Here is a 27,434-nt window from a genome sequence, read left to right as displayed (position 1 = left end):
TGATCAGAGCACATGAACCTTTCCCACTGTCAAACTCCTGGGGCTGGAACATAAGAGCCGACTGTCACATTGTTAATCAGAAAGCGACAACTGACAGCATCCACGTAACACAGGGGCAGATGTATTAACCTGGAGAAGGCATAAGGAAGTGATAAACCAGTGATATGTGCAAGGTGATAAAGGCACCAGCCAATCAGATCCTGTTAATTTACATATTGGAGCTGATTGGCTGGTGCCTTTATCACCTTGCACATATGGTAGATGCTAGAATCAAGTGGGCTAAGGGACCTTTTCCGTAAGGGGGAGGAGTTACGACGCAAGGGGCAGGGGCTAGGCCAGCGGGATAGTTCCTCTACTATCCACGCCACCAACTATTACCTTTAGTAATTAGGAGGTGAGCGAAGCGGAGCGGAGCGAGCCACCGTGCCCGAAGCGTGGCGAGCGTACTTTTCGGGTACCCTGTTCGCCCGTAGCTCCTCCCCTCAATACGTCACAAGGTCCCTTCAGCCCCTCCGATATAGAACCAACCTTGCACATATCACTGGTTTATCACTTCCTTATGCCTTCTCCAGGTTAATACATCTGCCCAACAATTACATATGGGGGCCCATAGATCAGAGATGCACAGTGCTGGTGGAGCTAGAACACCTCAGTGCGCAACCGGTATGCAACAGAGCTGGTCTCACGGTAGATGCTAGATCCTGGTCTCGCAGGCTGCGGAAAATAACCACTAAAGTTTTCCTCAGCATGTTACATAGAAGCCACAGGGGTTGCGATCGTGCAAACATGGGATATACAGCACACACATGACGCGAATGCATAAATACGAAACACACATGATAGCAGCACTCACCTATGTACACACACGTGGAGCTTCCTGAGACTATGAGCCCCGCCCTCCCCGGGCACACACCACCAATCGCCGCTCCCGAGTTCGGATACGCTCCGCCCACACAGCGGGCGAGTGAACAGTCGCGTCACCCACCGCTTGCAGCATACGACTGGAGAGCTCCGCCCACCTCGGCCGCTACAACGGTAGTAGAGAGCTGCTTCCGCCGGAAGTGGGTGTGTTTCTGGGGGGAGGGGGGAGCGTTCGCCTATGAGAGGAAGCCGGGCGCGCAGGCGCGGTAGGAAGGAGCTGCTGGTTTTGTTGATGTTGTGCAGGAGTTCATTGTTGTCATAGCTGAGGTAAGATCACGTTTGTGTGTCCGGGGCCGCAGCGCTGGGAGCTCACACACGGGGTCTTCATGAAGGTCTGATGGAAAAGACCAAGGAGCTGGTAAGTAGTGCAGGATCCAGGCTTAGCTCCTTTTGTTGTCATTGCTGTTCTGCACCGAGGCCTGGCTGTCTCATGCTCACTACATCCCAGCCTGTCTGCACCATTCACTGATATGTAGTCTAATCCCTTCCTCCCTGCATGCTGTGCAGTGTCACCCTGTAGTGTGCAATCTCATGATGTAACAAAGTGTGTGCAGGCACTGCATTGTGTATACAGTAGGTATGCAATTGCAAGGGAAGTCAGTAGCAGAGCAGCTTGCCTTGCCATGTGTTACTATTGCTCTCTGCATGGTCGGTATATGCATTGCTTTGCTACACAGGGGCCCGGACGAGTCTTGCTTCTTACACCCCTGCAAGACTGATTAATTAATAAGGTGTCCTGATCCCTTCTCCCCTCATCAGAGTAGTGCATGCTGTGCAGTGTCACCTTGTAGTATACATTCATGCATAGGCACTGGAAAAGGGGGTGGGGGGCGAGGGGCAGGTTGCTCTTGCCCCCTCACCCACCAAAAAAAATACAAAAAATAAAATAAATCCGAGGTGCCAGTGAAATTACTGTGGTGTGTGTGTGTGTGTGTGTGTGTGTGTGTGTGTGTGTGTGTGTGGAGGGGGGGGGGGGGGGTTATGGCTGCCATCTACAGTTCCTACGTGTAGTGTCAGAATGGAAATAATTCTCTTTCCGTCTGCCCCATCACCTCCCTCCCCACAGCCCTTCTCTGCCTGCCTCCAGGGCAGAACCCAGCCCCGATCTCTACAGTGTTTGGTTAGTTAATGTGGGCAGGTCCCAGAGTGCTGTTTCCCTCTTGCCTCCTACTTCATGTGTTCCTCACCTCTCCCCTTTGTCCTCCCATCCCCTTCTCTCACAGCACCTGCTGATTGGCTGGTCCTTTATCACCTTCCACTTTATCACTTCACCGAGCTTAATAAATCTGCCCCTTAATTTCTTATTACCCGAATAGAGGCAATAAGAAATCCTATTTATCGGGTCGAAACCTCAAATGGTAAATGCGCCCTTATATCTAGTATTTTTCTTCTATACACTGCAATCATCATCATCATCATCATTCCCCATAGTGTCCTCTATGCTGTTTACATAAATGTGTGAACATGTGAGTGCATGTATATAGAGATAGCTGTCTCTATCATTCGGTAGGTCAGGGCTTGACAAAGCCCATGGGTGAGGTGGCCATGAGCCCTAGATTTTGCTACCTGGCTACCAGATTTTGGATGGAGGAAACAGATCCTCTTCAGCCCCAGTGGAGATTTGTGGAGGCATGCCTGTATTGTGGCGCTGACTGCTGTCTCACAACTCTGGCTGCACAGAGATCTCCAATAAGAGGGTCTATGCATGGCCAGGGATTGCGGCTTCAGAGAGGTAGTGATGTGGCCACAGGGTAGGAGGTATTGTTTTTCTGGGGTGAGACTATGGAGTGGTTGTTTGCCTGGGGGTATCTCCTTATCTGTGTGGGTTAGCGGCTCATTAATTCATTAATGTGGTCGTGGGGTAGGAAGGGAGGGGGGGGGGTTTGGGGGCTGTTGTTTGCCTAGGGGGTAGCTGCACTGCAGTGTGGATGCAAAGGGCTGGTGTGCCAGGGGGTACCCCCTTAGTTCTGTGGGGGTGGTTTGCCTGGTGGGTGGGAAGCTGCTCACTAATGTGGCTGCAGTGGGGTGGTATTCAGTTAGTTAGGGTTTTGGGGGGAGCGGGATTGCTCTGTGTTCTACACTTTAATCCTGGCTCCTAGATTTAGAAAAATTTGTCAAGCCCTGAGGTAGGTGGTGTGGCTGGTAAGCCCAGCAGCCCCTGAGGGGGCAACATTCAGGAATATAGGGGTGCCAAAATGAAATTATATCTTGCCCTCACCCAACACCACCACCTAAAAGATTGTGCACTCTTGTGATGTAACTTGGTGTGTAAGTTGTGTGCGGACATTGCTGTGTATGCACTGGCCATATGTAATGGCTAGACCTGTCAATGGCAGAGCAGCTTACCTTACCATGTGATACTACTGCACGCTTCATGTTATGTCTATGCATTAGTGTGTGCTCTGTAACAGCAGTTCTTGAGTTGTAACCTTGCTGCATGAACCTGCGCTGGCAGACTCCTTTTGTGTGTATCTTCTCTACATATGACACATACATTGCTGCTTTTAAAAGAATGTTGCATTAGTCAGCCATGCATTGATACATTGTAATAGGAACAGTATTACATACAGGGGAGATAGAACATCGATCTTGTTTGCTTTATTTATATTTGAACTAAATGTATTTATGTATCGACAAATGCAGCTAATTAGTACCTGCCTATCTAATTAGTACCAGCTAAGACCAGTTAGAACTAAGTTATGATAATGAAAAGCTGTTTTGCACCAGGGATAATGTCATGTAGGTCTGTTGCTAGTTTTTTCCATACTTTTGCACTTGTTTATGTCTTTACAACCAGGTAGGCTGACCATATTATCCCTTTTACCTGGGACGCTCATGGATTGTACAGGTTCTGTGGCTGATTAAAACCAGCTGCAATGTAGGCTTGAAGTCAGCCAGCCACAGAACCTGTGTAATCCATGAGCGTCCCAGGTAAGAGATAATATGGTCACCTTAAAACGGGGTAAGTTTCTGTTTTAAGTAACCTCTTGCATTTTGTCAGTGCATTATCTTTCATATGGTGTGGTCTGCACAGGAATACATCTGATGCTAGAATCTGGCACATATATTCTGTGGTATACTTGATTTCTTATCTGTATGTTCAGCATATTTTGATTGACTGTATAAAAGACACATGGTGCAATCCTTCATAGATGAAAGTGTTATGTAATTAGCTGGTAAACAGACTCTGCCTTTTAATTAAACATTTATAATGGACCATGTTCATTTAATTACAGTATGTATTTACATGACATGCAGTTTTAAACTACCCATTAGTTGTCAGACATTTCATCAAGTGACATGATTCTAGATATGTTGCAGTATGCAAAGTTCTTGACTAATAGGCTGTTGCTGATTGTTACAGTTTGCTCCCTATCTTATAGAAAAAAGTCTCTCTCAACTCATAGAAAGTGAATATTCATTTTATCATGGTTTTTATATGATTGACTTAAAAACAAACAAACAAAAATCTCTGGTTAGTGGTGTCAGTTGTCTTAATTGTGAGTTGCAGACTTCTTATGTCTCCTGGCAGGCTGACCATTCTTCACGTTCTGTGCGGAAAAGACGGGACTCATTCGGAATGTTTGACGGGTATGATACTTGCAGTGAGGACAGCAGCAGTAGCTCCAGCTCTGATGAGAGTGAAGAGGAAGTTGCCCCTTTACAATCCAGTCTCCCCATTATTAAAAATAATGGGCAGGTGTATACTTACCCAGATGGGAAATCTGGCATGGGTAAGTCCTTGCTCTCACATACTTCTAATCTATTCTAAAGAAAAAAAGTTAACCTACAATCACACATCATAGAAGAAACTTCAAGTGTGTTTGTGTGAGACTCTTTCACTTAATGCTTTTTTTTTTTTTTGTCTTACATGATGTCTCAGGTTTAGAATTGTTATGCAGATCTTTCTTTTCTTCTAGCTACATGTGAAATGTGTGGAATGGTTGGAGTCAGAGATGCTTTCTACTCTAAAACAAAGCGATTCTGTAGTGTTTCTTGCTCTCGAAGCTATTCCTCAAATTCTAAGAAGGCAAGCATCATGGCGCGACTACAGGTAGTAAGTTAAAACCGTCAGAATTTTCACATTCACTTGTTTTTAGTACCATAGGACTGACTGTCTTAAATTCAGTGTTTTATCTCTGAAAGGTAAGCTCTGCTATGTGGTAATGGCATGCAGGCCTCTCACCCATGATAGCTTCTATAGGTAAAGATACACAGACTAGAAAAAAAGACTTCAGTAAACAAGTTTAAACTTTTTTTTTTAAATTCTAGCATTTGCTGTTATTTTTATTTTTGTGCTTCAGTTGTTGTGAATATTCAACTTGAATGGTATTACTTTAAAATGTTAACTCTTGATCTTTGTCCTTTAGGGTAGACCTCCCTCCAAAAAGGCAAAGGTTCTCCAGAAACAGCCATTAGTTGCAAAGTTAGCAGCTTATGCACAGTACCAAGCTACCTTGAAGAACCAGTCCTTAAGTAAAACTGGTAAAGACCATTCTCTTATTTTGCCCGACCCATGAACCCACCAGTGAGCTCAGAGTTCATTTCATCAACTTTTTATTTCTTTTTGTTCTTTCTCTAGCTATTACAGCAGAGGGATTTAAATGGGGCAACTACATCACTAGCAATAACCAGGTGGCTGCTCCAGTTAGTTGCTTCAAACATGTAAGTATTGTCCTGTACAATTTTGTATAGTACTTTCTAATGACTTACACACTCGGAGTAAGCGGTACATCATTAATTTGCGTATTTAAAACTTTAATTAAAAGGCTGTAATCCGTAGTATACAATACAACTAGTAAATGTGGAAATAGGAAGCATATGGAAAGCATGGGCTTTCATATAGTTTGTATGTATGTAGTTGGAGAGGCTTGTGAGTTAAAAAAATAAACTGTCACGGCCATGTTTAAAAATGCTGGACTGCCGTGGTTGCGTATAATTATGGGTAGCATGCATGCATCAGGCAATCATTGTAGTTTGTTGTAGGACAGTTGTTTGGGACATGTTTGGCAAGAGTTTCAGTGACTAAGGTAGCTCAACATAGTAACAAGTAGTGGCATCCAATAGAGCAGGGGTGGGGAACCTTTTTCATGCCAAGGGCCATTTGGATTTTTTCGACATCATTCACGGGCCATTTTTTAATCGCCCCCCACCCCCATGCACACACTCTCCTAGGAAAGTAGGCGTGGCATTAAATCCCCTTCTCAAAGCAAGAGTATTTTCTACATTCAAACTTCTTGCCCACAGAAATACCCCTCACTCACTGATTCCACTCACACTCCCTTCCCCTGCGTTGAACCACACTGACACTCCACTCACATTCCCTCTCCCTGCACTGTACCACACACTGACCCCAACACACCCTCCCCTGCAACACACTGACACTCACACTCCCTCCCATGCCCTGTAACACACTGACACTCACACTCCCTCCCATGCCCTGTAACACACTGACACTCACACTCCCTCCCATGCCCTGTAACACACTGACACTCACACTCCCTCCCATGCCCTGTACCACACACTGACACTCGCACTCCCTCCCCTGCTCTGTACCACACTAACGCTAACAGTTACACTCCCTCCCCCTTGCACTGTATGTATTCTTACCGGCGGCTCCTGAGTATGCACCGGTCTTCCCTCAAGGTGGCTGCGCTGCTACCTGCAATGCTGGAGACGGGCACGGAGCAAATGGCCCATAGGAAGGGCAGCTGCGGCATCAAGGGAGATGTAGTTCTCTCACAATGTACACTGAATACAGTGCACAGTGTGAGAAAACTACATCTCCCAGGAAGCCATGCACCGGGGACGGCTTTACACAGCTGCCTCATACCTCTCTGAGCCGTCTGCCGCGCACTACATCATGGGAGATGTAGTTTACTCACACTGTACATTGAATACAGTGCACAGTGTAGAGAAAACTACATCTTCCAGGAAGCCGTGCGCCGCAAACGGCTTTACACTCGGCGGCTGCCTCTGGGCCGGTCAAGATGCTTCCCCGGGCCGGATAAGGCCTGCGGGCCGGAGGTTCCCCACCCCTGCAATAGAGAGTGGAAGTGTGTAATCGGGAATCCTGATGTACAAAGGTTTACAGGATCACCTGCATAAAAAAAAATAATGTAGCCTTGAACCTGTAGCTTGAGCCTCTTACATAACACAAGAGAGCCTGACTTACATTGCACAGTGCAGGATATCCCAGTCTAGTAGCAGTGCAGGGAAGGCTTTTATTAACTAGCAACGCCCTTTTTGTATCTTGGTGCAGAGAACATAGGCACGTAGCAGTGAAGGAAGGTGATATTATCGGATTAATTATTCTTTGATAGAATAGTGTACATGGGATGCTAGCCTAAAGAACTGAATAGCGATACATGCTTATTTCTAGCAGAGATGTGTTCTATAATGTTTCCACTGGAGGCTGTGTTTTTACCATCACGTTGAACAATGTATATGAGGATAGTTTTCGTTTGGAAACTACAGATATAGATATTACAATCCTGACTATGGCATGTACAAGCTACAATATTTGCACAGGGTTGCCCATTGACCATGCAGTATCCAGTTAAGTAACTTCTATATTGGTGTATTTGTAGCACAGATTAGTTTAGGGCTATGTTAGCTGCTGCCCTCCAAGTGTGTTTGCAGTTTCTCCTGGTCACGTGACTTGGTATAAAAGTGTCGCATGATGGAGTGTGTAACTATGACTACAATAAATCAGAGACAACTACTGCTAATTTATAAAGAATTGCTGGAACTACTAGATCTGCGATAAAGCCGTAGTGACTTCTAAATACCAGTTTAGATGCTCATTATTTAATATTTCTCCAGCAGGGTCCACAGGATAACATTGGGATATGATGAAGAGACAGTGGATTTGCACCAGTCGGTCAAAGCTTTTCGGGCTCCCAGAATGCAACGGGCCCGTCCATATATCCCCGGCTCAGGCAAATCAGTTTTTGTTTGGTGCGGCAGGAGCCGGACCATGGTCAGACGGCTGCTGGTTTTAAGCAGCCCTAAGCGTTCTTAATTTATTTTTATAGTCTTACTATTTTTTGTTTTCTTGAGTGATCTTTCTAAAAAAGCGTCTTATACGTACCTTAGAGTCGATCCAACATCTCCCCGCCGGGTCGCGACAATGCTTACCAGCGAGTACAGTGCTGTTTCGGTGGGCGTCTGTGGCTGATATACTAGCAGGTCCAGCAGATGTTACCAGGCTGTGGCCGGAGCACAGGGTGAAGATAAGGCATTGGTTCCACTTAAAAGGGGAATATGGACACAGCCGCACTGTTTGGAAGGAGACTACCAAACAGTTGCTGGCATAACTGCCACCTCAGGTGCACCAGCGCTAGGCCTTAGGGATCATAGGCTCTAGGAATAGTATGAGGCCCGGGATCCCTAGAGTTGATGTCAGTAATGGGGAGTTAGACTCTCTCCTGGTCGCCCCTCCCCCTAGTTCATAACCAGTTTCCGCAGAGTCTCCCGCCATGAACTGGTTTCCCGCTTCACTCTGTGACGCTGTATACGAAGGGGACCCAGTCACAGCATAGGCGGCTGTGTGACTGGTGCGTATGTGTTCACTGAAGGTTCATGGAGCGGCAGTGTATACTAGTAGCGTCTGGATCCACTCGGAGTTCGCAAACGTATTGATCGGTCCTGGAAGCGGGGTGAGTCTCCCTGTAACCCACTCTACGGAGTACGGGTAATACAGCACTAAGTCTCTATCTACCTTCTGAGTATGAATAGTTAGTTAAGTGCCTATTGCATATGAGTCTATATACTATTCCTATTTCTCTGACGTCCTAGTGGATGCTGGGAACTCCGTAAGGACCATGGGGAATAGCGGCTCCGCAGGAGACTGGGCACAAAAGTAAAGCTTTAGGACTACCTGGTGTGCACTGGCTCCTCCCCCTATGACCCTCCTCCAAGCCTCAGTTAGATTTTTGTGCCCGGCCGAGAAGGGTGCACACTAGGGGCTCTCCTGAGTTTCTTAGTGAAAGTTTAGTTTTAGGTTTTTTATTTTCAGTGAGACCTGCTGGCAACAGGCTCACTGCATCGAGGGACTAAGGGGAGAAGAAGCGAACCTGCCTGCTTGCAGCCAGCTTGGGCTTCTTAGGCTACTGGACACCATTAGCTCCAGAGGGACCGAACACAGGCCCAGCCTCGGAGTCCGGTCCCAGAGCCGCGCCGCCGGCCCCCTTACAGAGCCAGAAGCAAGAAGAGGTCCGGAAAAATCGGCGGCAGAAGACATCAGTCTTCAACAAGGTAGCGCACAGCACTGCAGCTGTGCGCCATTGTTACTCAGGCACACTTCGGTCACTGAGGGTGCAGGGCGCTAGGGGGGGGCGCCCTGAGCAGCAATGTAAACACCTTGGCTGGCGAAAATACACCACATATAACCCCCAGGGCTATATGGATGTATTTTAACCCCTGCCAGAACTCACCAAAAAGCGGGAGAAAAGGCAGCCGAGAAGGGGGCGGAGCCTATCTCCTCAGCACACGGGCGCCATTTTCCATCAAGGCTCCGCTGGAAGGACGTCTCCCTGACTCTCCCCTGCAGTCCTGCACTACAGAAAAGGGTAAAAAAGAGAGGGGGGCACTAATTTGGCGCAGTTCTAATAATAACAGCAGCTATAAAGGGAAAAGCACGTTTTATAGTGGTATTCCTGTCTATATATAGCGCTCTGGTGTGTGCTGGCATACTCTCCCTCTGTCTCCCCAAAGGGCTAGTGGGGTCCTGTCCTCTATCGGAGCATTCCCTGTGTGTGTGCGGTGTGTCGGTACGATTGTGTCGACATGTTTGAGGAGGAAAATGAGATGGAGGCGGAGCAATTGCCTATTATAGAGTTGTCACCCCCTAGGGAGTCGACACCTGAGTGGCTGAGCTTATGGAAGGAATTGCGTGACAGTGTCAGTTCTTTACGAGAGACAGTTGACGACATGAGACAGCCGGCTACTCAGCTTGTGCCTGTCCAGGGGTCTCAAACGCCATCAGGGGTTTTAAAACGCCCGTTACCTCAAATGGCAGACACAGACACGGATACTGACTCCAGTGTCGATGATGAGGAGACAAACGTGACTTCCAGTAGGGCCACACGTTACATGATTGAAGCAATGAAAAATGTATTGCATATCTCTGATAATACAAGTACCAATAAAAAGGGTATTATGTTTGGTGAGAAAAAACTGCCTGTAGTTTTTCCTGTATCCGAGGAATTAAATGAAGTGTGTGATGAGGCGTGGGTTTCCCCCGATAAAAAACTGATAATTCCTAAAAGGTTAATGGCATCATACCCTTTCCCGCCAGAGGATAGGGCACGTTGGGAAACACCCCCTAGGGTGGATTAAGCGCTCACACGCTTGTCTAAACAGGTAGCACTACCCTCTCCTGATACGGCCGCCCTAAAGGAACCTGCCGATAGAAAGCAGGAGAATATCCTAAAATGTATATACACTCACACGGGTGTTATACTGCGACCAGCAATCGCCTCAGCCTGGATGTGCAGTGCGGGCGTGGCGTGGTCGGATTCCCTGACTGAAAATATTGATACCCTAGATAGGGACAGTATATTACTGACGATAGAGCATTTGAAAGATGCATTTTTATATATGCGTGATGCACAGAGGGATATTTGCCGACTGGCATCAAGAGTTAGCGCGCTGTCCATTTCTGCAAGAAGAGGTTTATGGACGCGGCAGTGGTCAGGTGATGCGGATTCTAAAAGGCACATGGAAGTATTGCCTTATAAGGGGGAGGAGTTATTTGGGGTAGGTCTATCAGACCTGGTAGCCACGGCAACTGCTGGAAAATCCACATTTTTACCCCAGGTAGGTTCTCAACCTAAGAAGATGCCGTATTATCAGGCGCAGTCCTTTCGGCCCCATAAGGGCAAGCGGGCAAAAGGCGCCTCATTTCTGCCCCGTGGCAGAGGGAGAGGAAAAAGGCTGCAGCAAACAGCCAGTTCCCAGGAACAAAAGCCCTCTCCCGCCTCCGCAAAGTCCTCAGCATGACGCTGGGGCTTTACAAGCGGACTCAGGCACGGTGGGGCCCGTCTCAAGAAGTTCAGTGCGCAGTGGGCCCACTCGCAAGTGGACCCCTGGATCCTTCAGGTGGTATCTCAGGGGTACAAATTGGAATTCGAGACGTCTCCCCCTCGCCGTTTTCTAAAGTCTGCTTTACCGACGTCTCCCTCAGACAGGGAGGCAGTATTGGAAGCTATTCACAAGCTGTATTCCCAGCAGGTGATAATCAAGGTACCCCTGCTGCAACAGGGAAAGGGGTACTATTCCACACTATTTGTGGTACCGAAGCCGGACGGCTCGGTGAGACCAATTTTAAATCTAAAATCCTTGAACACTTGCATACAAAGGTTCAAATTCAAGATGGAGTCACTCAGAGCAGTGATTGCAAACCTGGAAGAAGGGGACTATATGGTCTCTCTGGACATCAAAGATGCTTACCTACATGTCCCAATTTACCCTTCTCACCAAGGGTACCTCAGGTTTGTGGTACAGAACTGTCACTATCAGTTTCAGACGCTGCCGTTTGGATTGTCCACGGCACCCCGGGTCTTTACCAAGGTAATGGCCGAAATGATGATACTCCTTCGAAAGAAGGGAGTTTTAGTTATCCCTTACTTGGACGATCTCCTGATAAGGGCAAGATCCAGGGAACAGTTGGAAGTCGGGGTAGCACTATCTCAGATAGTGCTGCGGCAGCACGGTTGGATTCTCAATATTCCAAAATCGCAGCTGATCCCGACGACTCGCCTTCTATTCCTAGGGATGATCCTGGACACAGTCCAGAAAAAGGTGTTTCTCCCGGAGGAGAAAGCCAGAGAGTTATCCGAGCGAGTCAGAAATCTCCTAAAACCAGGCCAAGTCTCAGTGCATCAATGCACAAGGGTCCTGGGAAAGATGGTGGCTTCTTACGTAGCAATCCCATTCGGCAGATTCCACGCAAGAACCTTCCAGTGGGATCTGCTAGACAAATGGTCCGGGTCGCATCTTCAGATGCATCAGCGGATAATCTTGTCACCAAGGACAAGGGTGTCTCTCCTGTGGTGGTTGCAGAGTGCTCATCTTCTAGAGGGCCGCAGATTCGGCATTCAGGACTGGGTCCTGGTGACCACGGATGCCAGCCTGAGAGGCTGGGGAGCAGTCACACAGGGAAGAAATTTCCAGGGCTTGTGGTCAAGCCTGGAGACATCACTTCACATAAATATCCTGGAGCTAAGGGCCGTCTACAATGCTCTAAGCCTAGCAAGACCTCTGCTTCAAGGTCAGCCGGTGCTGATCCAGTCAGACAACATCACGGCAGTCGTCCACGTAAACAGACAGGGCGGCGCAAGAAGCAGGAGGGCAATGGCAGAAGCTGCAAGGATTCTTCGATGGGCGGAAAATCATGTGATAGCACTGTCGGCAGTGTTCATTCCGGGAGTGGACAACTGGGAAGCAGACTTCCTCAGCAGACACGACCTCCACCCGGGAGAGTGGGGACTTCACCCAGAAGTCTTCCACATGATTGTGAAACGTTGGGAAAAACCCAAGGTGGACATGATGGCGTCCCGCCTCAACAAAAAACTAGACATGTATTGCGCCAGGTCAAGGGACCCTCAGGCAATAGCTGTGGATGCTCTGGTAACACCGTGGGTGTACCAGTCAGTGTATGTGTTCCCTCCTCTGCCTCATACCCAAGGTACTGAGAATCATAAGAAGGTGAGGAGTAAGGACTATACTCGTGGCTCCGGATTGGCCAAGAAGGACTTGGTACCCGGAACTTCAAGAGATGCTCACAGAGGACCCGTGGCCTCTACCTCTAAGAAGGGATCTGCTTCAGCAGGGACCCTGTCTGTTCCAAGACTTACCACGGCTGCGTTTGATGGCATGGCGGTTGAACGCCGGATCCTGAAGGAAAAAGGCATTCCGGATGAAGTCATCCCTACCCTGATCAAAGCCAGGAAGGATGTAACCGCACAGCATTATCACCGTATTTGGCGTAAATATGTTTCGTGGTGCGAGGCCAGGAAGGCCCCTACAGAGGAATTTCAACTGGGTCGTTTCCTGCATTTCCTGCAAACAGGACTGTCTATGGGCCTAAAATTAGGGTACATTAAGGTTCAAATTTCGGCCCTGTCGATTTTCTTCCAGAAAGAACTTGCTTAAGTTCCTGAAGTTCAGACGTTTGTCAAGGGGGTGCTGCATATACAGCCTCCTTTGTGCCTCCAGTGGCACCTTGGGATCTCAATGTAGTTTTGGGGTTCCTAAAATCACATTGGTTTGAACCACTCACCACTGTGGACTTAAAATATCTCACATGGAAAGTGGTAATGCTGTTGGCCCTGGCTTCAGCCAGGCGTGTCTCAGAATTGGCGGCTTTATCCTATAAAAGCCCTTACCTAATTTTTCATACGGACAGGGCAGAATTGAGGACTCGTCCTCAATTTCTCCCTAAGGTGGTTTCAGCGTTTCACCTGAACCAGCCTATTGTGGTACCTGCGGCTACTAGGGACTTGGAGGACTCCAAGTTGCTGGACGTAGTCAGGGCCCTGAAAATATGTTTCCAGGACGGCTGGAGTCAGGAAATCTGACTCGCTGTTTATCCTGTATGCACCCAACAAGCTGGGTGCTCCTGCTTCTAAGCAGACTATTGCTCGTTGGATTTGTAGTACAATTCAGCTTGCACATTCTGTGGCAGGCCTGCCACAGCCAAAATCTGTAAAAGCCCATTCCACAAGGAAGGTGGGTTCATCTTGGGCGGCTGCCCGAGGGGTCTCGGCATTACAACTTTGCCAAGCAGCTACTTGGTCAGGGGCAAACACGTTTGCTAAATTCTACAAATTTGATACCCTGGCTGAGGAGGACCTGGAGTTCTCTCATTCGGTGCTGCAGAGTCATCTGCACTCTCCCGCCCGTTTGGGAGCTTTGGTATAATCCCCATGGTCCTTACGGAGTTCCCAGCATCCACTAGGACGTCAGAGAAAATAAGAATTTACTTACCGATAATTCTATTTCTCGTAGTCCGTAGTGGATGCTGGGCGCCCATCCCAAGTGCGGATTGTCTGCAATACTTGTACATAGTTGTTGTTACAAAAATGGGGATATTATTGTTGTGAGCCATCTTTCCAGAGGCTCCTCTGTTATCATGCTGTTAACTGGGTTCAGATCACAGGTTATACGGTGTGGCTGGTATGAGTCTTACCCGGGATTCAAAATCCTTCCTTATTGTGTACGCTCGTCCGGGCACAGTATCCTAACTGAGGCTTGGAGGAGGGTCATAGGGGGAAGAGCCAGTGCACACCAGGTAGTCCTAAAGCTTTACTTTTGTGCCCAGTCTCCTGCGGAGCCGCTATTCCCCATGGTCCTTACGGAGTTCCCAGCATCCACTACGGACTACGAGAAATAGAATTATCGGTAAGTAAATTCTTATTTTTCTTTCGCTATGCATCTGGTTACGGTAGATCTTTTTAAACATGATTCAGTAATATGTTCTCCCACATACTTAATGTATTTGTAGTTGATTATGTGCTCATATTGCTTATTATACTAATGTATAACATGTGACTGACTGCTAGTGTGATTGCTGTCTTTACTATATCTGTCAAGTTTTTTTTTTTGTATTTTTTTCTATTCCGATATTCAATGCTGGTGCATAGCAAGGGAGGGTCGCATTGTATGTCACTTTAAAAAGCTTAAAGTGATTAGTCACATTGTGTAGTACACTATAAGTGTACTACACAATTTTAAGAGCGGCAAAGGTGAGGAAGAGTCACAGCAGCACCAACACTCATATCATGTTTGTCTTGCAAAGCTGTGTTAACCTCTCAGGATCTGGGTCAGGATGGTTTGTGTGCAAATTGTTTTAGCTTTCACCAGGGTCTCTTGAAAAATACACGGCTGATTCAGGTGCAGGTTGATCCCCCTTAGGCTTTGTTTGCACAGACATTTTCCATTATAGCTGAGCAGATAATTCTAACTCCTGTACCAGGGATAGGTTACACGATTATCACTTCCAGCTGCAGCCTCTCAAAAGAAACCGGCTGATAAGCCAGAGGTAAGAATCTTCATCCTCACAGGCTGAACACGTTTCAGATGAGGATTCATCGGAGGATGAATACTCAATAAATTCTTGTTCGGCATACGAAGAGGAGGAGAAAGGTCTCAACTCAGTGGCTATAGCTGAGTTAATTAAGGCAATGAAAGCCTTTCTATCCTTAGAGGAATGAGCAGAGCCCATGTTAAAAACCAAGGCACCTGTGTTTTAAAACGTCCCAAAACAGTTAAGACTGAGTTTCCTGGGTCAGATCAGCTGACGGAAATTGTGGAAGAGGCTTGGGCTATGCCCAGTAAGTAGTTTAGAATTCCTAGGAAACTGAATTCCAATTATCCTCTTCCAGCTGGGTTTTGTTCAAAAAGGGAAGTGGCTCCCATAGTAGATACGCAATTGATTCGATTAGTGCGAAAATCTACATTACCTCTGCCTTCAACATCATTTAAATGATGTCACGGATAGGAGAGTGGATGGTTTTTTACACCTTTTTTTTTTTTTTCCCCTGTCTGGGGCAGTCATAAGACCAGCCATGGCTTCAGCTTGTATGGCAAAGGCAGTGGCTGCCTGGGCTGATGCGTTAGGGGATCTTTCAATGGCATCTAGAGTAAAAATCCCATATAGCGCAAATAAAACAGGCTGCAATGTTCTTGGAAGAAGCAGCATTGGATATGGGTTCTATAGCTTCCAGGGCATCCGCTTCAACAATAGCTGCTCACAGAGCAGTTAGGCTACATACGTGGAAAGCTGATTCAGAATCTAAGAAGGTTTTCGAATCTTTGCCTTTTTCTGGAGATATTCTTTTTGGTAAAGAAGTGACAGATATTTTGGAGTCCGAAGCAGACTCCAAGAAGGTAAAGTTTCCTAAAACATACAAATTCAAACCTAAAGTTCCAGCTTTTCGGCTCAAGGGAAAAGTGATTGCAAGCAGGCCTAATAAAATAAGTCTGGTAAGACTAAAAAGGATTAGGCTACCAGAGGACCGGTTGGTAAAACAGAAAATAAGCCATCAGCCTGATGGTGCAGGCCTCCACCTGGGTGATCCCAGTGTAGGGGGGCCGACTTCTTCAGTTAGCACAGGTCTGGCAGCAGTCTACAACAGATGCCTGGGTTCAGGAAGTTGTATCTCTAGATTATGCCTTTTGCTTTCAAGAAGCAACCTCCTCAAAGATTTTTTTTATTTATTTTTTGTACCAGCCCATCTCTGGTAACTGCAGGAGGCAGTTCAAAAATTGCTTCAGTCAGGAGTAATCATTCCAGTTCCACCTGCACAATGAGGACAGGGTTTTTACTCCAATCGGTTTCTAGTTCAGAAGCCAAATGGTTCATTCCGGCCCATTCTCGATCTCAAAGTGCTGAACAAATACATTTGGGTAACTCTGTTTCACATGGAGACTTTACGTTCCATCATTTTGACCATGGAGCCAGGGGATTATATGGTATCCCTGGATATCCAGGACGCTTAGCTACATGTTCCTATAGCTCAGTCCCATCCGTGATCTCAGGTTCACTATCCTCCCTCCAACAGCATTTTCAGTTCCAGGCCCTACCTTTTGGGTTAGCCACAGCCCCCAGAGTATTTACCAAAATTGTGGCGGTAATGGCAGCTTATCTCCACCAGCAGGGGATAAGAATTTTTCCATGCCTCGACGATCTTTTAATCCTGGCACAGTCGCCGGAATTTCTCCTGTGTCATCTGCAACAGACAATAACGTGTCTGCAAAAGTACGGGTGGCTCATAAATTGGGCATAATTGTCTCTGGTTCCGTCACGGGGGATGACTCACTTGGGGGGGCTTTACTGGATTCAAGCCTTCGGATATCTTGTTCAGAGGTAAGATTGCTCTATGAAGTTCAGTCAAGGATTCAGGAGTTGCTACACAGTCAAAAGATATCCATTCACGCAGCAATGTGTGTGATGGGATGGATGGTGTCAACATTCAACATGGTGGAGTATGCATAGTTCCACTCGAGGCCTCTGCAGCATCTGATCCTTACAATGGAAGTAAGAAGGTCATTAGCCTGGTGGCTACAAACATCCCATCTGGACAAGGTGAGAACCTTTTGGATATCGGATTGGGAAATTCTGACAACGGGTGCCAGTCTCCAGGGCTGGGGAGCAGTGTCAGGAAGGTTTTGTTTCCAGGGGCAATGGATCAAGGAAGAAGGTTGCCTGACAATAAATATGTTGTAACTTTGGCCCATATACATGGCACTGATTTCAGGCAAAGGACGTCCTTCGGGGAAATCAGTTCAGATCTGCTCGGACAATGCGACGGCAGTTGCGTACCTCAACCATAAAGGAGGAACTCGCAGCCAAAAAGCTATGAAGGAGGTAAGTCACACATAGGTGGTCATTCCGAGTTGGTCGCACGTAGCAACTTTTTTGCTGCTCATGCGATCAACTAGACGCCGCCTATGGGGGAATGTATTTCAGCATAGCAGGGCTGCGATCGCTTGTGCAACCCGGCTATGCTAAAAAATGTTTCCTGTAGGGTCAGACCTACTTACCCTGTGCGGCGGATGCAGCGACGAAGGTCCCAGGATTGACGAGGAGACTTCCGCCCTCCAAACGCCTTGACACGCCTGTGTTCGGATCTCCACGCCCGGAAAACGGTGAGTAGACTCCCCAGAACACCTCCCTGCCATCAATCTTCTTGCGATTGCCGCTGCGATCACTTTCAGTGCTGGCGGCGTCGCTGCCCAGCAACTACAGTTGCCAGACAACGACGCGGGTGCCGCCGCAGTCCCGACCCGCTCGCACCGCAGCGAAGAACTGCTGCGTGCGAACGGGTCGGAATGACCCCCTAAGGTGGGCAGAACTTCATCATCCAGCCTTGTCCGCAGTGTTCGTTCCGGGAGTCCTAAACTGGGAAGCGGACTTTCTCAGTCAACACGCCATTCAGGCAAGCGAATGGGCTCTACACCCGGAGGTCTTCCAGAATCTAGAAGACAAGTGGGGGTTGCCATAGATCTCATGGCGTCCCGTCTGAACAACAAAGTTCTTGCTTACGGGTCAAGAACAGAGGATCCCAGAGCGATCTTTGTGGATGCCCGGTCGGTGATATGGAATTTTTTGTGACTTGTGTTTCCTCCAATCACCTTATTACCCAGGGTGGTGAGAAAGATAAAGCAAGGAAAGGGTGCCGTGATACTAATATCTCCGGCTTGGCCCAGAAGACATTGGTACACAGATCTGCAGAGAACGTCGATGGATGCTCCATTCCTTCAACGTCCAGATCTACTGACGCAGGGTACTTGTGATCACAGATATCTGGCTCGACTGTCTCTGATGGCGTGGCTTTTGAAATCCTGAAGTCAAGAGGATTTTCACAACAGGTAATTCAAACAATGCTCAGAGCAAGGAAACCTTCCTCTGCTCCAATTTATCACGGAATATGGCAAACCTATATTCATTGGTGCAGTGAACGGAAAATGGACCCTAAGTCTTTCATAGTTTTCAGCGTCTTGGCAGTCCTTCAGGCAGGAATGGATAAAGGTTTGAAGGTGGATTCCTTGAGAGTGCAAGTGTTGGCATTGACTGTATGGTTCCAAAAGTAAATTGCCAACTTATAGGATGTGCGTACTTTTTTTCCAGGGAATGCTGCGCATTCAACCTCCTTTTGTTCCTACTACAGTGCCTTGGTACTTAAGTCTAGTCCTAAATGCCCTTCAAGTTGCCCCCTTTGAACCACTTAACAAAGTGGATCTTAAATGGTTGACAGCTAAAGTTCTCTTTTTCTACCGGCCATGGTGTCGGCTAGAAGAGTGTCCAATTTAGGGGCATTGTCATGTCGTTCCTTATTTCTGAATTATTATTATTATTAATAAATATATAATATTTTTTTTTTATTATTATTATTTTTTTAAATCCAGATAAAGCAGTTCTCAGAACTAGATCTGGGTATCTTCCTAAGGTCCTTTTACTCACTAACCTCTTCCTTCTTGTAAGGAAGGGTGTGCATGTGTGCTGTTCTTGCCTGATTAGGGCTATCTATGATGCTCCAGCGTTGGGAATACAACTGATTTGCCTGAGCCAGGAGGCGGGGATATATTGACGGGCCCGTTGCATGCTGGGAGGCCGAAAAGCTTTGACCGATTGGTTCAAATCCGCTGTCTCCATCATATCCTAATGTTATCTTGTGGATCCTGTGGACTTAGGAGAAATACCATTATCAACTGTAAGTTTGTACTATAACGTTTATGTAATATATTCTATTTAATCGTATGTTAAAAAAAAAAAAAAACTTTTTTTTTTTCTTTTTCTTTTTTTTTTCTAATCCAATGGACAATAGAAATATTTATTTCTCTAGCATCCATAAGGGATATTGAGGGAATCTAGTACGATGGGGTATAGACTGGGTCCAAAGGAGCCAGTGCATTTTAAATTTCTTCAACTGGGTGTGCTGGCTCCTCCCCTCTATGCCCCCTACCACAGGCAGTTTAGAAAAAAGTTCCCTCAGGAGAGGATGCACACTCTGGAGCTCCAGAGTTTTCTTCAGTTTCTTTTAAATCTTTGTTATTTTTGGTATGCTATTTGGGCAACAGCATACCTGCACCTAGGCAGTTAGGTGTGTGGGGGGGGGGGAATGGTCGCTGGCCTTGCAAGGTGTCAGAGATGCTTCCCCGCTGCAGGACCACTGTCCTGAGAGGTTGTTGTACAGCGGGGCACTGCGCCTTAGGCACAATCGCAGCACGCCACACACCCCTAACAGTAGTCTGAAGGTGAGGACCATGGTGAGTACAATCCGGGGTCCCCGGTAGGGGGGGTCGCCCGGTTCATGGTGCGGCAAACGAGACCCTCCTGGGGGGGCGCGCTATAGCCTCCTGTGTACAATGGCAGCGGTAGTTAAAACTAGCACTTGTGTGATGTTTTTACACTCCTAGGGAGACTTTGCCAGTATAAATATAGCAAACTCCGGTGCCATTACGGGGGCTGAGCTTCCTCAGAGCGGGACCAGCTGTGTTTTGGCGCCTTCCTCTGCTTACAACTCAACTGCTCCTGTTCCTGGGAATGTTGCTGGATACTGTGGTCCAGAAAATGTTCCTCCCAGAGGAAAAAGCGAGAACACTTCTGGAGATGGTCTGCATGGTTCTCCGGCCTACTCGTATATACATCCATCTTTGCATAAGATTGTTGGGGAGGATGGTTGCCTCGTAGGAGCCGATCCAGTATGGAAAGTTCCATGACAGAGCATTTCAGTTGGATCCTCTTGAGCAAGTGGTCCGGATCACATCTTCAGATGCACCGGATAATGCGGCTGTCACCTCAGGCCAGGATTTCCCTCCTGTGGTGGCTGCAGTCCTCCAACCTACAGGAAAGCTGAAGTTTCGGGATTCAGGATTGGATCCTCCTCATGACGGATGAGAGTCTGAGAGGATCAGGAGCTGTCACCCAGGGGGCTCGGTTCCAGGGCAGGTGGTTAGCCCAGGAAGCCCTCCTTCCAAGCAACATTTTGGAACTTTGGGCGATCTACAATGCTCTGATTCAGGCCTCTCCGCTAGGGACAAAAAGCAGGCCCTGCATGCGAGAGGTATCAGATACTCCTCTGGGCAGTAAGAAATGCAAGAGCACTGTCCGCAATCTTCATTCCGGGAGTGGACAACTGGGAAGTGGACATCCTGAGGTGTCACAATCTGCACCCGAGAGAGTGGGGGCTTCACCAACAGGTGTTTCAGCAGATCGACCGGTGGGGCTGCTCACAAATAGACATGATGGCTTCTCGTCTCAACAAAAAGCTTCCTTGGTATTGCTCACAAACCAGGGACCCTCAGGCGAGGGCAGTAGATGCACTGACGTCGCCTTGGACTTACTGGCTGGTGTACAAGAAAAAAAAAAAGAAGTAATACTTCCCTGCGCTGTAAGTGTAGAGGCTGCAAATAAGTATATGTTCCGGAGTTATCAACCGGAAGACAAATAGTACCACAATACAAAAATTATACACAAATTGCGCTTCAACACTGGATAAATGGAATACTTCAGACCGGTTTGTTTCCCAAAAATCTTAAAGTCTCTAATCGATGTCTCCAGGAATTTTCTCCAACAAGATAGTACATAGAGGAAGAAAAACAAAAGAAAATTTCCAATGTGTGTTAATTTCTTAAGATGTTACAGGAATCATACAGAGGGACTATGGGATATAGAGTTTCCCCTCCTTAGTGTCTTTGTAAGATGTTCTGGGACCACCCGGAAAGTGTCAGTCATAAACACAGAATGCTCACTTTCTTGCTTACTTCAACATACGTATGTGGACTCCTATAAAGGTATCTTTAGGATTTTCAAGAAAAACTTCACTCCAGAGGGTTCCTAATTTACAAGGTTTTTCTCCGGCCTATGGGACATGGGAGGAAAAGCAAAGAGAGAAAATCCAATGTGTAGTTGTTCTCTTAGGCTGATCAGCAGAGGCATGACATGGGTTAACACCCCCTCTCTCTTGACAAAGGAGAAATCAAGGAGTCAAGGCAATTCTGATTTGCCTCGGATTGGCAGCGGAGGGCGTGGTACGCGAATCTTCTGGACATGACGGATAATTCAACAAGGTCCGTTCGTCTACCTGAACTTACGGAGGCTTAGTTTGATGGCATGGAAGTTGAGCGGAACATCCTAGGTCACAAGGGCCTTTCCAAAAAGGTTGTTGCTACCATGGTTCAGGCCAGGAAACCAGTGAGGTCAAAACACTATCATCCTATCTGGAGAAGATATGTCTCTTGGTGTGATGAACGCACGTATCCACCTGCGGAGTTCACTTGGGATGTTTTCCTCCATTTCCTGCAGGTTGGTGTGGATAAGGGCTTACGTCTGGGTTACATTAAGGTCCAGATTTCTGCTCTCAATTTTCTTCCAGAAGAAATTGGCAGTATTGCCAGAAGTTCAGATATTCTTGAAAGGGGTGCTTCACATTCAACCTCCTTTTGTGCCGCCCATGGCACCCTGGGATTTAAATGTAGTGTTCAAATTTTATAAAGTCCTCCTGGTTTGAACCTCTGATAATGGTAGACAAGTACCTCAAGTGAAAGACTGTGATGTTACTGGCCCTGCCTTCTGCTAGGGGTGTCTCAGAATCGGGGGCCCTATCATGTAAAAGCCCTTGGTCTTTTATAAGGACAGTGCGGAGCTCCAGAGTAAGCAGCAGTTCCTGCTGAAGGTCATCTCTGCATTCCTCTTAAATCAACCTATTGTGGTTCTGGCTCTTCTGCTCCTCCAGAGGCATTGGATGCTGTGAACCTTGAAGATCTATGTCAAGAGAACAGCTCTGATCAGAAAGATTGATTCCTTGTTTGTGCTACATGATGCACAGATAAAGGGTTGCCCTGCTTCAAAGCAGTCCATTGCTCATTGGCTTAGACTTACTATCCAACAGGCCTATGTGTTGGCAGCCTTACCTGTTCCACAGTCTCTGAAGGCCCACTCTACAAGATCGGTGGCGTCTTCTTGAGCGGCTGCCCACAGAGTCTCGGCCTTGCAACTATTCTGAGCTGCTACCTGGTCGTGGAGGAACACCTTTGAAGTTCTACAGGTTTGATATCCTGGCCAAAGAGGATACCCAGTTTGGGCAGGCGGTGCTGCAGACGTCTCCGCACATTTCCGTCCGTTCTGGAAGCTTTGGGACGTCCCCATCGTACTAGATTCCCCCAATATCCCTTATGGATGCTAGAGAAAATAGGATTTTAATTACCTACCGGTAAATCCTTTTCTCGTGGTCCATAAGGGATATTGGCCAGTGCGTTGACTTTTCTGCAGGTTATCTTTTATATGGTTACCTGTTCAGCTGTTGCTGTTTTGTTACCAGTAGTTACTGGTCGTTTTTATGTTAGTGATGTGTAAATCTCACTACTCATTATTATGTTCTTTCTCTCAAGTATGTCCTTTTCTCCTTTGGGCACGGTTTTACCTATAACTGCCTGTGGGAGGGGGCATAGAGGGGAGGTGGCTTCACACCCAGTTGAAGAAAATGTAAAGTGCACCGGCTCCTTTGGACCCCATCTATACCCATCGTACTAGATTCCCCCAATATACCTTATGCACTACGAGAAAAGGATTTACTGGTAGGTAATTTAAAATCCTTTTTTTCCTGATAGGCACCAATGGGGAATTGCTGGGGTGATATAGCAGAAGGCGTTCGTGTTGAAGTCCTCAACACAGACAACAATCTGCCTCCAAAGGTGTTCTGGATTGCTGTAATTGTGAAATTGGCAGGTTAGAGGTTTGATCAACTTTGTATTTTACTTTGCCGCTGTATTTTATTATACGTTGTATGTATTTTTGCCCCCGTTCTGTTGGTTTAGCAAGAGATTATGGGGGTTATTCAGATTTGTCAGTAAACCAAATAAGTTAGCAATTGGGCAAAACAATGCCCCTTCCTGCAGTGCAACAGACTTAACACGTGCAGAGAGATTTAGATTTGGATGGGTTATATGGTTTCTGTGCAGGGTAAATACTGTGCTTTATTCTTACACTGCAATTTAGATTTCAGTTTGAACACACCCCACCCAAATCTAGCTCTCTGCACATGTTACATCTGCCCTACCTGCAGACCTGAATAAGGCCCTATATTTCACACATAGCAGTGCTTCGAGCAGAACGTAATATTGTATTTCAGAAGCTTAGAATGCCAATATTTTGAGACACTGGGACCTATCCAGTCTTTGACAGAGTAAATAAAGACGACTTTCTGTTGCATGGGCAGTATCCTGAAATGTGGAAGACTATAGAGCGTCAGCAAGGCAAAGACTGATGGATACTGGATTGATCAGAGTTTCCCGGTAGCTAATAATAGTGATGTGAGGATTCTAGCAAACTAATAAAAGAAGACTGGTGACAAATTTCATGTCCTGTTTTTCAGGTTACAATGCTTTGCTGAGATATGAAGGCTTTGAAAATGATTCCAGCCTGGATGTCTGGTGTAATATATGTAGTACTGATGTCCATCCTGTTGGTTGGTGTGCCAGCAGTGGAAAGCCCCTTGTTCCACCACAAAGTATGTGCTCTGATATTTATATAATCATTAGCAGAAATTATCACCTTGACATTTTTTAATGCTAGGAGTTTGACCACATTAACAACAAAAAAGACTTGTTTAAAATAAATGTGAGAATCAGAGTGTCCTTATTAGCAGAGCATTGCTCTGGATGTTCTTTCAGTAGTAGGGAGACAGATGGCACATGCAGATGTTGAATGGGCTGCTCTATGGATTCCCAGAAATACAGCTATTGGTGTGGTGACGTACTATGGAGGCATAGCTGTGGCCATATTACATTTAACTTACTGGCTATTATGGCATGTCCGTTCCTCTACCTGTTCTTCTGCCTCACCTATAACACTGCAGCTTCTTCCTTTTCCTTCACCATCGGACATTATTTTTCCCTGATGGCCTTTGTATGTAGTTATCTTACATTCACCTTTTAACAAGGTTTCTAAAACCATGGTTCTGCACACACGGAAGTCCTTTTCCTCCCATGTACACTACATACGGCTGATTAATTTCAGTACACCACCCAAATTGTTTATTTAATTTTTTTAAGTAATGAACAAAAGAAGCTAGGTTGAAATTTAAATTTTATTTCTTTCAAATGAACATGTTTTTGTATACACATTGTTTACAAATTGAGTTTTGATTTCCTAAAAATGTTCTCTCCTCAAAATATCCAACCTTAGTGGCGACCACAGCATTGCAAATACAGGGCATTCTGTCTGTCAACTTGTCTACAGTTTCAGCTCTGATTGCAGCCCACTTCTCTTGTACACACCTGTCCAGATGATCCCAAAGGAGTGCAATTGGATTGCAATCAGAGGGGGCCTAACCATGTTCTTCAGCACCTGTTGTATTTGTTTTGACTGAATATGCTTTTTACGGGTATAGTATGGTATGCCGGCTCCCGGCGACCAGCATACCGGCTCCGGGAGCCCGACCGCCGGCATACCGACAGTGTGGCGAGCGCAAATGAGCCCCTTGCGGGCACGGTGGCGCGCCACGCTATTTATCCACCCTCCAGGGGGGGGTCGTGGACCCCCACGAGGGAGAATACCTATCGGTATGCCGGCTGTCGGGATTCCGGCGCCAGTATACTGTGCGCCGGGATCCAGACAGTCGGCAACCTGAAGACCACCTGCTTTTTACAAAGACTTGGAGGCACAGTATGTTTTGGGTTGTTATCTTCTAAGTGAAACCACGGGCAGAAATGTGGGTGCTGGAAGGGATTGCATGGTGCACCAGGATGTTGTGGTAGCATTTGGAGTTCATGATTCCTTTTGATTTTTACAAAAGGCACAACCTGCAAAACACCAGACCATAATGGCACTACCTTCAGGTCTGACACTAGGCTGAATACAAACAGGAAGCATGTGCTCGCCTGTTGCACAACAAACTTGCACCTCTTGGACTCAAACTTTTGATTTGTCTGTAAGAAGAACCTTCTTCCACTGACTAGTGGTCCAGCTCCTGTGCTTTTTGGTGTAGACATACCCAATACCCATATCTGACAAAGTCAAATAGTAAGTGATTGGACAATCTGATATTATGTCGACACTGGAGGCTATGGGGGGGGGGGGGGGGGGGGTGGTGTGTGTGTGTGTGTGTGTGTGTGTGTGTGTGTTGGTTTTTTCCCCCTTTTTTTTTTTTCCCCCCCACCACGTTGAACGATGTGCATGTGGGCGGTTTTCTTGTGGAAACTACAGCTATAGATACTGTTATAATCATGGCTGTCTCACAATAGCACCTTTTTATTTATGGGCCTAAGCAATGGTTTTTGAGCTGCAACACCTCTTCAAGCCATCAGCTACTAGACTGCATGAGACTGTTACGATTGAGATATATATATATATATATATAATTTTTTATTATATATATATATTTTTTTTTTTCTTCATTTCCATCAGAGCAGCATGAACCTGCCAAGCTGTTTCGAACACTGATGCATTTGTCCACCTTGTCTTTTGGTCACTCTGGGTTGTCCAGGTCTTGTACGATCACATACACTGTTTACGGCTTATCTCTTAAGGTACACTGCGTGCCACAAAGATACCTTTTCCAGGCGAGGAATTTTTACACAACTAGGCACTGTATCTCAAAACAACTATGGCAGATCACTGTTCTCGATTGATCACTCTTTTCTGGGAGCCATTTACGAGACCACTTCACAAAGTTTCACAAGTGTTCACGGTATCCCAACACCAGGTGTACACCAGATTTTTTTTCCCACTGTGTATGTTGGCGAATCTATTTTCAAAACAGCATCTAATATCTACTAGGAGCTCCTTGTGACCCTGCGGGCGTAATTTGCTTATTTTCAGGGATCCGACATTATTGAACTTAGTGTTCACTCTAGGAATTTTTTAGGGCAGGGTGCTGATCACGGGGAGGGCACATTTTTCATTCGGGAGGGCACATTTTTCATTCGGGAGGGCACATTTTTCATTCGGGAGGGCACGATTATGTCCATACTGTAATGCTTAGACATGTGTCTTCACTAAAAATGAGTACAAAGACTCATGGTTTTTTGTTTGTGCACCCATTTTATTTAATGTTTACCTTTTACATGCGGACAAGGATTTGAAAGTGAAGAGTGTTAAATAAAAGTATTTGTGGTCCATTCATCACCAATGTAGCTCTACTGTATAGATTACAACTACAGTGTTCTATCATCCTGCACCTGTCACAACTTGTGCAGTTATTCTTTCCTGCCAGGGGTGTCGTCCTCTGCTCTGGTGCTTCTATCACTCTGGTCTTTATTTCAGTGGTAGACTTGTGATAGAAGCACTAGAGTACAGAACGACACCCCAGGCAGGAGGAACTGCACAGGTTGTGAAGGTGCTAAAATAAACACTAATCCTAGCATTTTATACAAGTTATAATAATAGTACCATGTGGATTGGATGCAGGTAGCTGATCAAACGTCCTACAGGTCATCTGGAGTAGATGTAGGTGTCAGCTGTTCAAAACAGAAGGGTCCAACTATTTATGCAGGCTCAGGCGGATGCCGTCTTGTCACTGGCTGTAAATATCCTCTTAGGCGCTGTGCTGAAGCTGAAACAGAACCATGCAACATAAACTGACTGCATGTTATCAGAGTCCATTTGTACTGCATTCCTAGTTCTTCAAAGCACAGCTTATTCCTTGGAGTAGAATTGTAAGACCACCATAGATTTTTAGTCTCGTACAATTCTTCCCCACAAAAATAAGGGCTTGTGCTTTGAAGAACTAAAGAACACAGCAGAAAAGGGACTCTGATAACAGGATTATGGACATACTAGGGCCACTCCACCACCTCTAAGTAGGAATACTCTCCCTCCTCCCACATTTTCTTGGTACTCTACCTTTTTGAACTGGAAAGTTGGGCTCCAAGTAGCTTGGGTGGCTCAGGTGCAGAGTCCTCGGTTGTCATCTGAAATGTTGAGTGCAGATTTGGTAACTGAAGAAGAGCAATCGCCACAGCTGTCCAACTATTTATGCAGGCTCAGGCGGATGCCGTCTTGT

The 27,434-nt window shown here is 46.5% G+C and overlaps 2 protein-coding genes across 13 annotated transcripts in view; one reads left to right on the top strand and one right to left on the bottom strand.

Moving 5' to 3' along the window:
* The window catches only part of UTP18 (UTP18 small subunit processome component), a 134,292-nt gene extending 133,240 nt beyond the window's left edge, over positions 1 to 1,052 (bottom strand). For 3 of the 5 annotated variants that reach the window (XM_063961256.1, XM_063961259.1, XM_063961255.1), the window contains exon 1: positions 854 to 1,052. The gene's annotated coding sequence lies outside the window, so the exon portion shown is untranslated. Of the gene's footprint in view, positions 1 to 686; positions 797 to 853 lie in introns of those variants that run through there. The other 2 variants (XM_063961257.1, XM_063961260.1) reach the window with 1 other exon arrangement.
* A 30-nt stretch (positions 1,053 to 1,082) lies between these two features.
* Positions 1,083 to 27,434, top strand: part of MBTD1 (mbt domain containing 1) — a 178,721-nt gene continuing 152,369 nt past the window's right edge. For 2 of the 8 annotated variants that reach the window (XM_063961247.1, XM_063961252.1), the window contains exons 1-7: positions 1,094 to 1,279; positions 4,433 to 4,655; positions 4,842 to 4,978; positions 5,292 to 5,406; positions 5,504 to 5,586; positions 23,041 to 23,158; positions 23,805 to 23,939. In XM_063961247.1, coding sequence (XP_063817317.1) covers positions 1,259 to 1,279; positions 4,433 to 4,655; positions 4,842 to 4,978; positions 5,292 to 5,406; positions 5,504 to 5,586; positions 23,041 to 23,158; positions 23,805 to 23,939 — 832 coding nt within the window. In that variant the 5' untranslated portion in view covers positions 1,094 to 1,258. Of the gene's footprint in view, positions 1,280 to 4,432; positions 4,656 to 4,841; positions 4,979 to 5,291; positions 5,407 to 5,503; positions 5,587 to 23,040; positions 23,159 to 23,804; positions 23,940 to 27,434 lie in introns of all 8 variants that reach the window. The other 6 variants (XM_063961253.1, XM_063961254.1, XM_063961251.1 and 3 more) reach the window with 6 other exon arrangements.

The sequence above is a fragment of the Pseudophryne corroboree genome, chromosome 3, assembly GCF_028390025.1.
Source record: "Pseudophryne corroboree isolate aPseCor3 chromosome 3, aPseCor3.hap2, whole genome shotgun sequence".
Lineage (NCBI taxonomy): Eukaryota > Metazoa > Chordata > Amphibia > Anura > Myobatrachidae > Pseudophryne > Pseudophryne corroboree.
Note: the sequence above shows the minus strand (reverse complement) of the source record. Positions and strands in the feature narration are given on the sequence as shown.